This window comes from Sylvia atricapilla, chromosome 9, assembly GCF_009819655.1.
Source record: "Sylvia atricapilla isolate bSylAtr1 chromosome 9, bSylAtr1.pri, whole genome shotgun sequence".
NCBI lineage: Eukaryota > Metazoa > Chordata > Aves > Passeriformes > Sylviidae > Sylvia > Sylvia atricapilla.
In genome coordinates, this window is record NC_089148.1 from 19,975,829 (window position 1) to 19,988,739 (window position 12,911).

The following is a 12,911-nucleotide window of genomic DNA, read 5'->3' on the forward strand; positions in this document are numbered from 1 at the left end:
ATGGTGTCAGAACAGCTGGATTATTGTATGGTTTCTCCTCAATGTCACTTGAGCTGCATAAAAAGAACGGAGTATATTTACTATCTCTATAATGTTAGTATCACATATGAATAGTGGATGAACTTAGAAAAGTATGTTCTTTGATAATCTATAGAAATCCTAGGAGGAATAATGACTGTTCATCTGATCATTGCATTATACAAGAAACGCATTTGAGTGTTGCATTTTGTGCCTTTGTTACATGACTGCTCCTAGACATTGCCTCCTCCCTTCTCTCTCTCCACTCACACATCTTTTGGGGAAGAATAAATTGTTTATCAAAATACTTAGTAAATAAATGTAGGACCAAAAGACTCTGACCACATGCACCCTATATGGAGCTAATGAGAACTAAGGATTATTGCTCATACCAATCTCACAGACTCTGATTTTTTCAGCAGTTTGTTTTTGAGCATCAACACCACTTCATTTTTCTCTCTCTTCCTAGTTTTCCATTGCTTCTTTTCAGCTGACAGTTCATTGCTTCTTCATTTATTCATGGTCTCAGTTTTTTGGTTTTAAGGATTCTTTATTCAATGGTAAGTTCAGACATATAACAGTTTGTTATTCCACACAGCTTTAGTACTTCTCTGCACTAAAGCCACCAAATGACACAGAGAACTTCTGACTTCTGTATGGGTATGTAGCTTTATCCTTCTTGTGTCAGAGTTCCACTCTTACATTGTTTTTCCCCACAAAAAGTTTTAGCTTCTTTTTCACTGTATATGTACACGTAATGCTATTTTTGGTAACTGCTAATGGTTAATCAACTATACATGAAGAAGCATAACAGACTTCCTGCTGGCTCCTATGGCATGGACATCATCAGCCAGAGTTTGCAGATGATCCTCTTGAAATATTAAGAGTAGGCAATGCTTTTCACTTGGAGGTCCACAATAGGTCCCTAAGGTAAGTTTATTGTCAGAAAGTAAGCCCATGCATCAAACATTCATTAACTGCTGCAGTGGAGATATCCTCAGCTGGCAGAGTAGCCTTGGGACTATAGGTACACTAGGCAAAGACAGCAAAGCAGACAAATTTCAAAAAGCAAAAATAATTTCAAAGCAAACCCAATTCAGATCGAACAGCCCTAGTGAAACATGTATTTCCTTTGAATAACTTGTCTTTAAAGATATACCTATGTAAAAAGAAGAGGTAGGAATCTAACAAGGCCTAGCATGGAACTAGATTAATGATCTTTATTTACACTGCCTGTTCTGTAGCAAATCAGTAGGGACACAAAACAGCGCTTATCAGTGCTATTATACTGAATAAAAGTGCTTGAATCAGGTCTAAAGCACACACAAACTTCTCTTCCTTTCCTCAAATATATGTACTTCCTCCAAAAGCACAAAACAGGTATTTGTTACAACTGCATTTTGCTCACTACAGATGTTTGAAAGTATAATCAGAATTACTTTGTCAACATGCAGTCCTTTGAAAATATGTACAACAGAGAGAATTACTGTGGTATCGTGTATTTTTAATGTAAAACTAGTTTTAAAAAAGGTATGAAGATATAAGTCAATAAAAAGTGTGGAAAGCAACTGCTTTTATAATACACATCCAGCTTTAAAGAGAAAGAGAAGATACTACCTTTGCAAGTATGTCACTATATAACTTATAGGAAAATTAAGATTTTTCATTTCAGCTACTAATAGTTTCCAGAACATAAAGCATGAATATTGAGTACTCCCTCTTTTCAAGCAGTAAAAGTCTCAAGTTTTTACCCCATTCATATTTGTTATCACATTCCAGTAATTTGTATTTCATTGATTTCAAAACATAGAAAATGATCCATCAAAATAATGCATTTTATAGATGTTACAAACTGTATTAAAATCCTTCTACATTTTCCACCACAAAATCTACAGTAATTTTCAAGTAATATAACTCCATGCTTACTTTCTGGAGATCTAATTCTAAACATTTAATTCTGTTCAGTGACTCAGTACCGTCTGGTAGTACCACACTCAACAGCATTCATTCTTCTTATTGAAAAAAGCAGAGTTAGAGATGGTAACTGATACTTGCATGAATTCAGGAATCTAAGTAAAACTAAGATACTGGATGTCTGTTCATTAAGAAGTCAAACTGGCATTCAACTGCCCCTTTAAATATTACTAATAATAGTAAGAAAGTTTTCAACTCAAACGTTATAAGCATGATTTCTTTTCCTAATCTCTCAACAGATGAAATAAAAAGAGCATTTTAAGAAGTGACACATGCATCAAATCCAGTACCTGAGAAAAAACTTGCTGGGTTATTGTCAACCTAATAGAATAATGTTCTGCTTGCCTTCAAACTTCAAAGTAAGTGGCCCATTAATTTTTAACTCTTTCTTCCATGCCAGCTTTGAATTTATTATTTTTGCCTGCCAAAATACCTGAATTGATCTGTGGTTGCAAGAATACACGTCTCCACATGTTTCTTGTGTCTGCAAAGAATCAGTTTCAAAACCAGTTAGAGAATTTGAACTGAAGGGGATCTGTCCATAAAATCAGTTATACCATTTCATGAACATGCTATAGGGTATTATGCTGAAATAATAAATACAAGAAACTTTAGTACTCTTTAAAACGCTTTTGAGGCCTGCGGGTGCCCGGCTGCTGCCCGAGAAGGGCTCTCTGTGCCCTGGAGCCCCCGCCGGGCTGTCCGTGCACACCGTGCCAACGCCAGGGCAGCTGCCCCTGCCCCAGCCCCTGCCCCAGCCCCTGCCTCTGCCTCTGCCTCTGCCCCTGCCCCAGCCCCTGCCCCAGCCCCTGCCTCTGCCCCTGCCTCTGCCTCTGCCCCTGCCCCTGCCCCTGCCCCTGCCTCTGAAAGTGCCCCTGCCTCTGCCCCTGCCCCTGCCTCTGCCCCTGCCTCTGCCCCTGCCCCTGCCCCTGCCTCTGCCCCTGCCCCTGCCCCTGCCCCTGCCTCTGCCCCTGCCCCTGCCTCTGCCCCTGCCCCTGCCCCAGCCCCTGCCTCTGCCCCTGCCCCAGCCCCTGCCCCTGCCCCTGCCCCTGCCCCTGCCCCAGCCCCTGCCCCTGCCCCTGCCCCAGCCCCTGCCCCTGCCCCTGCCTCTGCCTCTGCCCCTGCCCCTGCCCCTGCCCCAGCCCCTGCCCCTGCCCCTGCCTCTGCCTCTGCCTCTGCCCCTGCCCCTGCCCCTGCCCCTGCCTCTGAAACTGCCCCTGCCCCTGCCTCTGAAACTGCCCCTGCCTCTGCCTCTGCCCCTGCCCCTGCCTCTGCCTCTGCCTCTGCCCCTGCCCCTGCCCCTGCCTCTGAAACTGCCCCAGCCCCTGCCCCTGCCCCTGCCCCTGCCTCTGAAACTGCCCCTGCCCCTGCCTCTGAAACTGCCCCTGCCCCTGCCTCTGCCTCTGCCCCTGCCTCTGCCTCTGCCCCTGCCCCTGCCCCTGCCCCTGCCTCTGAAACTGCCCCTGCCCCTGCCCCTGCCCCTGCCTCTGCCTCTGCCCCTGCCTCTGCCTCTGCCTCTGCCTCTGCCTCTGCCTCTGCCCCTGCCCCAGCCCCTGCCCCTGCCCCTGCCCCTGCCCCTGCCTCTGCCTCTGTCCCTGCCCCTGCCCCTGCCTCTGCCTCTGCCCCTGCCCCTGCCCCTGCCCCTGCCCCTGCCCCTGCCCCTGCCCCAGCCCCTGCCTCTGCCCCTGCCCCTGCCCCTGCCCCTGCCTCTGAAACTGCCCCTGCCCCTGCCCCTGCCCCTGCCTCTGCCTCTGCCTCTGCCTCTGCCCCTGCCTCTGCCTCTGCCCCTGCCCCTGCCCCTGCCTCTGCCTCTGCCTCTGCCCCTGCCCCTGCCCCTGCCCCAGCCCCTGCCCCTGCCCCTGCCCCTGCCCCTGCCTCTGCCTCTGTCCCTGCCCCTGCCCCTGCCTCTGCCTCTGCCCCTGCCCCTGCCCCTGCCCCTGCCCCTGCCCCTGCCCCAGCCCCTGCCTCTGCCCCTGCCCCTGCCCCTGCCTCTGCCTCTGCCTCTGCCTCTGCCCCTGCCTCTGCCTCTGCCCCTGCCCCTGCCCCTGCCCCTGCCTCTGCCTCTGCCCCTGCCCCTGCCCCAGCCCCTGCCCCTGCCCCTGCCTATGCCCCTGCCTCTGCCCCTGCCCCTGCCTCTGCCTCTGCCCCTGCCCCAGCCTCTGCCTCTGCCCCTGCCCCTGCCCCTGCCCCTGCCTCTGCCTCTGTCCCTGCCCCTGCCCCTGCCTCTGCCTCTGCCCCTGCCCCTGCCCCTGCCCCTGCCCCTGCCCCAGCCCCTGCCTCTGCCCCTGCCCCTGCCCCTGCCCCTGCCTCTGAAACTGCCCCTGCCCCTGCCCCTGCCCCTGCCTCTGCCTCTGCCTCTGCCTCTGCCCCTGCCTCTGCCCCTGCCCCTGCCCCTGCCCCAGCCCCTGCCCCTGCCCCTGCCCCTGCCCCTGCCTCTGCCTCTGTCCCTGCCCCTGCCCCTGCCTCTGCCTCTGCCCCTGCCCCTGCCCCTGCCCCTGCCCCAGCCCCTGCCTCTGCCCCTGCCCCTGCCCCTGCCCCTGCCTCTGAAACTGCCCCTGCCCCTGCCCCTGCCTCTGCCTCTGCCTCTGCCTCTGCCCCTGCCTCTGCCTCTGCCCCTGCCCCTGCCCCTGCCCCTGCCCCTGCCTCTGCCTCTGCCCCTGCCCCTGCCCCAGCCCCTGCCCCTGCCCCTGCCTCTGCCCCTGCCTCTGCCCCTGCCCCTGCCTCTGCCTCTGCCCCTGCCCCAGCCTCTGCCTCTGCCCCTGCCCCTGCCCCTGCCCGCCACAGCTGGAAAAGGGCCGGCTGAACCACAGCTGCCAACGGTACGCAGCTCTCGCACGGACATTACATCTTCTACTAGAAACACTCCCTCGTCATTTTTCCCCAATGCTTGAAGTTTATGACTCTTTTATCCGAACTAAATGATGTTCCTAAAGAAAGTTTTATATTCCTTTAAGAAGAAAGTAGTAAAATGGAGAGTTGGATAAGAGTCTTTTATGCAAAACAAAACAAAATATTCAAAATATGCAATAGTGTAACCATTATAGATATCTAATATGGAATTAAAAATAGGTTCATTTTGAAAAACCTCCTTATTCATGGGAAAGCACCCACAAAAGAGAGACAAAGAGCAAATGCAAGTAAAAAGAAGCAACCAAACACAGAATCTGAGAGAACTTTCAGGGAAAAGCATTTTAACACCCCTAATATGAGTGAATATCCATCTTGCAAATAAACAGTCCAAACAATGGGGTAAATAATTAGTAACAACTTCAGATCAAATTAAAATGAACCGTTGGATGGCACTGAACTGTGAAACAGGAGAATTTGGATTCTTCTTCCAGAGAGCTGTGTCTGACTTGTTATGGAATCTCATTTGCTGTCCTTTCCCTTTCTCAACTCTGGTGAGCTACAGAAGTTATAGAGCAGTTCTCACAGTGAACACATCTATGCTAAAATCCGAAGAGTGATAGAGGGGGGTGAATGAAAACATTCTCAGATTAGTTTTACTCTCACTGGCCTGCTCAACAGGCTTCAGTTGTCCCAATAAGTATCCATGATGTCTGTCAGATTTGTATCCTGTGCTGTAGTCCATGCTTCCTGTGAAAGTTCCTTGATAAAGTTTGTTTCAGCTATGCCCACCAGCCCTTCACTCCCACCACTTACAGTGTGCAATTTTGAATGGGTGAGACCGGGATCTCAGTGGGCTCTCTGAAGCACTACTTTATAATACACGAAACTCAGTGCTGCGGAAATACAAGCAAGTTTCTTGCACTGATGTTTTGTTGCTGGACTAGCCCTGCTTTTCATGCAGTTTGCTTCTAGAAAGCATTTCCTGCAAGTCTGGGCGATTCGTGCCCCTTCTGCCTGGAGCACAGATCCCTGCAGTTTGTGTGCAGTCCCAGCCAGCGCGAGCCCTCTGCACCAGCCCCTGCAGCCAGACACCCCTGAAATGCACAGGGAGCAGATGCGTCACCTCCTCCTACAAGCACTGCAACAGCCACTGCACGGGTGGTTGCTTAATGCCAACAGTATGATGCATATTTCCTGTGCTGAAGAAATTGCATCTTTCAGGAATTGCATCAGGCTCTGGCAAAAAAAATAAAACAGCTAGGGAGAACATATTTCAATATGAGTGAGCTAATTATAATTTTGGCTCCTAAAGCTTTTTAACAGCCAACATATAAAGTCCAGCTGGCGTGTCCTTCCGCCTGCCTAAAGGAAATAATCCCAATTTATAGCATAATCAAAAATCATGTTTCTATATTTTGGGGTTTTTTTTAAGTCACTGCCAATACATCAGCCTATGGAAAAGCCTCAGATTGCTTTCCAAGTGATGGAGTGCCAGGAAGAAAAGGTTTCAATGTATACACATTTTACTGCCTCTACACTGGTTTAAAAAGCCCACAAAATTGTCTGGCTGGAACTAAGGGAAAAAGAAATATCAGTTAAGTAAGGAATTTGTGAATCACATAGCCCTGTGCAAGTAAGAGGCCACTGTTAATTTCCAGACTGTCGTAAAGCCATTGGTGAATGTGAGATCTAAAACCAGTTACAATAGAAGGAAGAGGGGATTAAGCAATCTGCTGAAATGAAATCCAGCCCATAGAAACAAAACCTTGCAAGAACCCAGCACTGAAGTATGCTGTGAGACAAAAAAAATATATAAGCAAATTCATAGTTATAGTCCTTTAAAAATCAGTGTTATTTGGTATGAAGGCAGAGGGTGTTGCATCGCTCCGAACACAGGTTTGCTAAGTATATCAAGCTCTTACTTCTCTTACTTCTCTCACTTCTTTCAGCGTCAATTACACTCTGAAAACTTTGAAACTACTACAGATGTACAGGGAAGCAGCTGTATTGGTTTTCACTCACTATCTCTGTAGTAATAAATCAATCAGTATCTCTCAGAAAAATACTATAGCACTACTTACCCTGAAACAGCATTTTGATTATGCCCCTGCAAAGGCAGATAAATTTTTCTACATCTCATAACTAAAACACTGCACTGCAAAAGTAGTTCGCAATGATCAAAACAACATTTATATGTCTATTTTTGAGTGATGTTTCTTTAGCAATATAATTAGGATTTTGATTACTTATCAATGTAAACTAAATGAAACATATTCTATGTTGCATTGAAAAAAAAATAAAGTGACCAAATCTACAAACTTTATTTAAATGCACAACTTCTATATGATCAACAACATAGATTTTAGCATGATTCTTTTTGTATGTAACAAATCTGTGTAGTGACCCTAAAGGAATTAAAGCCCAGGAATGTGAACTTGATTCGTAACCTTGCAAACCAAGGATAAGGAACCATACTCTTCAACTGATAGTCACCCTGTGGGATCTGTAGCACATGAAGTTTAAAATGTAACATTTACTCAGGCTCTGAGACTGGAAGTTGAATAGGGTACACCTCCTGCATTCTGTGACACATTGTGACTTGAATGCAATTTTCTATGCCATACTCAGCCACTCTACATTTGCATGCTCTGGTATTCGAATTCCTACAGTCTAAGTCAATGCTTGTCCATTCTGTCTAACAGGAGAATCTAGATGAAGGACTTTAGATGTCTGAAGAAACAGCCAATTTCAGCAATTTTCTCCAGTTGCAGAAGTTTTTCCAGTAGTTTAACAATGTCCTACCTTAAAGCATACTTTAGATGGAAATGAAGGCAGAATGGAAACCTGCCTCCACAGTTTGCCTGCTGTTTCAGTCTTTAGCCTTTATAACACCAAACCATTCCACTGCTCCAGGTGCTTCTCCTCTGCATCCACTATCTTATTACACTATAAAGTGTAATAATGAACTGTAATTTTATAAAGGATATAGTTTGAAGTACCAATATTTTATGGCTTCCTAGTTCAGTCTGACAATTGTCCAGCAATCACCAGTCTCCCAATACTAATAGCTAGCTATTTACTAGCAACTACATCCAGAACCCTGATTTTCTCTCAGGATTCCTGAGGATTTTCCCATCTTATCAGTTACATACAGAATTCCACAAATCTTTATGCCTTGTCTATCTGGGTACCTTAACTACATGTCCTTCAGACATTTGGGTTGTATGAGCTCCTGAGGAGAGGATGCCAGTCCTCAGGTCTGGGACTGCAGGGATTGCCAGGATCCATTTCTTGAGACTGGGGCAGGTGAGGAAATGTCCTTGCTTGCAGCAGTGAGCTCACATTATATCTGGTGAAGACAGCACTCATCATCCTGGACTGTAACAACACCACAATCAGTAGACTGAGGGAGAAGAAACTCATCACTTGTTAGACCACATCTGTAAGAGTGTATTTGCAGTTGGGATCTCTACCACTCAAAAGACACAGGTAAACTGATGTGTGACCAACACTGTCAGGGACAGAATATACATATGTACCTCCAGAATATATGTGTACATCCAGAATATATATATGTGTGTGTATGTATGTGTACGTTTTCTCATTTTTATATATACACATACAAAGATAGACAGAATACACACACACATATATATATATAAACAAAAGCATTTCTTGACTTACAGTTGGCTGTGTGCTAGAAAAACATCTAGGTGATATACTTGATGCATATTTTCACATCCTTCCCATTTTATTTAGCTACTTTTAGGAATAGGATATTGGGCTAGACAAACCTTTAATATGATTCAATATGAAAGTTTTTATAAAGATTATTTTCAACTGTTTCAGTAACATGTTAAATTTACTAAATTACCAAATATCCACAAAGCATAATTGAAAATAATCCAAATAATTTAGAGGGGGTTGGGTCAGCTCCTGTTTTCCATTAAGAAAGTATGAGGTTCAGGAGAGTGGAAGACAAGATGAGCCACAAGAGAATCAATCTTCATCCATGGTCGACAAAAGTCTGAGAACTACCAATTCCCTAAGTACTCAAAATAGTGTGCAAAATATGAATAAAATATTGATTTCATTAAAAATGTTAAGGACTACTTAATTCAAAAACATTTTATATGTTTGCATATTTATTTCCAAATTTGCATATCTGTTTGCATATATCTTGTAAAACTGAATGTTAATTATACTTTAAAATCATGTATAAATTGTAACCAAGAATGTTGTATGAATTTTCGAAATAAGAGACACACTCAAGTACCATTAATTATAAACTGCCAGTTAAAGCACACTGAAGCAGACCTCATATTGAAAAAATATTGAACCCTTGACAAATAAAAAAGGCAGCAGGAGTTATTAACTGGTCTAGTTGATTAAATGGTGTCTCCTACAAGCATAGTATAGGGTGTTTTTTCCCTCTTTCTCCCTCCAGACCTTTGTCCCTCCTGGGTTGCTTTTACTTAGAAGTGACACATGACAATTTGCTGGCCAAATTAAAACTGCTACAAAGATTGCATGATTCACCAGCTTATAGTTTCTGCTTAGGCCAATTCTCTTTTTGAATTTTTATTCATGTAGAATTGACAGTAATATGAAATAGACAAAACTTCATGGGTTACTTTAATGGACTAATGTCAAATGAAGTGAGTTGAAGTGATTTTCACACAGGCTAATTAGATATGTGAAATGATTTTGAGTAATTTAAAAAGCAAGGTCAGATCTCAAGCAGCTTCCAAAAACCTAGACTTGTTAAACATACAAGACATGATGATCTGACTATCACTAAAAGTGACAGTCGGAGACAGTCAAATCTCTAAGAGCTTTAGATATAAATCCAAGGTCAGCTATCCCAGCAATCATTAAGAACCAGGAATTTCCTAAAAACAGTTCCTTCAGAATATTGCAAAAGTATTATTTGCTCTTGTTAATTTTGAGAAGATGTGTAAAAGATCCTTTAGCAGTTAAAGAAAAAAATTCTAACATAGAGGTTGCATAGGGAAGGCTCCACAAGTTTACTAGTGCAAATGAGTGTTGCTGCCCTTAAAAGTTACCAAGTTACTGATCTCTGCAACAGGCTGTTCGCTTAAGCAAGGACAGCAGAAAGGTAAAAAAGTCCACACCTCTCTCTAGTCACTCCAAACCTGGTATCTTAATTTACGTGAACAATGAAGCTGAATTTGCATTAATCCATCAGGCTGAAAAGTATATAAGCAGAGATGCAAACTCACCTATCTTTTTGTGCTAGCTTTGCCTCAGGGGTGGTAACATCAGTGCAAGGAGCAGACTGACAGCCAGGGACAATGAAGGCTCAAACTTCTGCATGTTTTATACAAATGGGACCATGTCCACCAGCTTTAGTGATGTTGCACTACAGATTGAATTTGGCCTGCATAGGTCTGGCCTAACAATGGCATGTTATCAGCCATTTACACTCCTTGGTCAAGCAAGGGAACTTTATTCAAATCTAAGGAAGCCTGTTCATCTGGTCTGTATTTCCCACTAGAAATACAGACTGCAGCAAGAGGGAGAGCCAAGAGATGCACTATGGAAATAAAGTTCTGTGGTTATCTCTGTGTTTAGGTGTGATTACAGGAAAATAGCAAAGAGCAGCCACCTCAGAGACAGAAACCTCTCATTTAATCCCGTCTTTGGAGAGACACCTATTCTGCCTGCATGTTCTTTCTTCTTCAGCCCACACTTGAGACTAAGCAAATGGTTCCATTAGAGGACACACATACTCTAGCACAGAGGCCTACTCTTAATATTTCTTCCACCATGCAAACACTGTTCACACTTGCAGAGCTGACTTAGATTTGCCCTAGATTTTAATAGTTGTGGAATCATAGTATACCATGTCAGTGGTAAAAAATCATGGCCAATTTTCTTGCTCTCTGCAGAAAAATAATGTGAAGCCCAGGAGTTCTGACTTTTGATTTTTCAAGATTTCCTAAGTTTTTCTTTCCCTTTTCACAAAACAGTGTGCAAAGGCAATAAATGCTGAAAGTCCTGTGACCCTTCATAAAATCCTGTCACCCTTCATAAAATCACATGTCATTACTTCCCACACTAACTGATTGTCAGCCTTGGTTCTTTCTCCTGTATCAGTGTAGAACTTGGAGAACCTAAAGTAGCAACCAGCTCAGCTGTATAAAGCAGGAAACTTCTCCTATGGCCAAAAATGCAATGAATAAGTAACCAGCAGCCATTTGATGCTTTTCTTCCAATGCCCATGTCCTTCACCTACAATCATGGAACATTTCTTTTGAAAAGAGGGGAAAGAAAAAAAAGTTGTGTTCTTGAAACTAAAACATTTCTACAGCTGTAATTTTCCGTTCTAATGAGGATCTATAGCAAATGAATTACTTAAGCACTAGAGAAGCACCAAATAGTTCTCCCTCCTGATTGATTACACTCTAATGGCAACAAAACCTCATGGCTGAGGCACTAATGAGTATTAGATAACCCATCTGTTTGTAATAGGAGCGTGCTGTAGTGCCTGTAACAGAAGGACATTGTATTGATATTTTGTTACAGAAGGGTCTAGAACTAGATTTTTAAGAATTGAGATCCAAACAAAGATCTTTATAGTAAAAATGTCAATTGCAGGAATAAGCCAAAATCCTGATTCAGTGTTATGCACTCAAACTGCTATGACTACAAGTATTTAAGTATTGAGCCAATTTCTTTTGCTGAGCTTTCATGACTAAAGTTATCTATGTAGCTAAATGTGGAAGTAATTTGGCAGTGTGATTTAAACACATGCTAAACGAACACAGCATAAACTTTAATTTCCTCTGTTCCTTTATAATGGTTTGCTACTTCGATACAAAACAGCGATTGTATTAGATTTAGGCCTCAGTAACTAATTAGTAGGTGGTAGTGGAATTAGTTAAGAACAGTTCAGAAATGTTAATATATCAATTCAAGTTTGTGTCATCTTTGTTAATTTTAGTGCAGGTAGGTAGTTCAGTAATGTTTGACAATAATCATTGTAGTTAGGCACATTCAAGACTTGCAAGACTAGTAACATGTAAGCTATTGTCTATCTTTGATATTTCTCTTGATTTTTCAAGCCTAAGAATCCTCTCAAGTGTTTTATCAGCAAATTCATTTCTTAACTGAAAGTAGTATACACAAAATTATATATAAAGATGCGCCCATCAGTCCTTTATTTATGCAAAAACTATGAATACCAGTGCATTGGAGATTTTTGTACGCAGCAACCTATTCTCAGTGTGATTCCCAAAGTGAGGCAACCAGGCAGGCAGGCAGGAAGGAAGGAAGGAAATGTAATTCTGTCCTTTTTCAAATTATAATAAAGAATAATACAGAAAAAATATTCCCTGTGAGAAAGTAAAGGGATGTTTTTGGAAAATTGCCATGCCTTGTCATTGTAGTCTTACCAACAGACCATACTGTGATCCCACTTCATAAAGAACTGTGCAAAAGTAAGTTTCAAAATTCACTTCTTGATCTCACTGATTTCCATTAAAAAAAATAAAACCGACCTGTACTTGTTGGAAATACACCTGTAACCATTAAAATGTTAGGCAGCTGGAAAGGAGCTACTATCTTATGCTTTCAGGTACTCTATCATCTGTCTCCCAGTCTTGGTTCCCCCAAAGATGCAAAAAAAGACCAGGGGCCTTAAAAGACAGCACATCATCTTTTGGACTTGCCTACTGCAGTTGCAGCCATAATAAAAGAGATCTCTGAACCTAACAGTGATCCACAAAGAAAAAACAGGGCTTGTGTAATTTTGCTGCTTTTATACATTCAGCAGAAAGGCAAGATGATGTCGTTTTACAAGTTGCTTAAAAGATTACTTTTTGCTTCTTGAAATACAAGGGAGACCAGGTTTTGTTCAGCACTAATTGAAGGGCATGGAAATACTGAACCTTTGTCAGTTTTTTTTTTCTCACAACTGCTGTTGCTTAGCAGTTTATATACTGAATATACTTTCATTATGCTTGTTGTAAACTTGAAGATAGCATTTGCTGTAGTGTATTATCAATTACTCCTGCTCAGTTCTGTATACTCTGCTTGAGGAAAAA

General features: G+C 43.4%; 2 protein-coding genes across 2 annotated transcripts; both read right to left on the reverse strand.

Moving 5' to 3' along the window:
* Nucleotides 1-2,982: 2,982 nt before the first annotated feature.
* On the reverse strand, nt 2,983-3,960 carry LOC136365230 (fibroin heavy chain-like; the record flags this gene model as incomplete). Its single annotated transcript, XM_066325564.1, has 1 exon — nt 2,983-3,960. A coding segment is annotated over one exon (978 nt), but the record flags the coding sequence as incomplete, so codon positions are not given.
* Nucleotides 3,961-4,212: 252 nt separating this feature from the next.
* LOC136365168 (glycine-rich protein 1-like) lies at nt 4,213-5,584 on the reverse strand (the record flags this gene model as incomplete). The annotated part of the gene is made up of 2 exons (XM_066325520.1): nt 5,500-5,584; nt 4,213-4,802 (listed from the first exon to the last, which is right to left on the reverse strand). Coding segments are annotated over exons 1-2 (675 nt in total), but the record flags the coding sequence as incomplete, so codon positions are not given.
* Nucleotides 5,585-12,911: the final 7,327 nt, after the last annotated feature.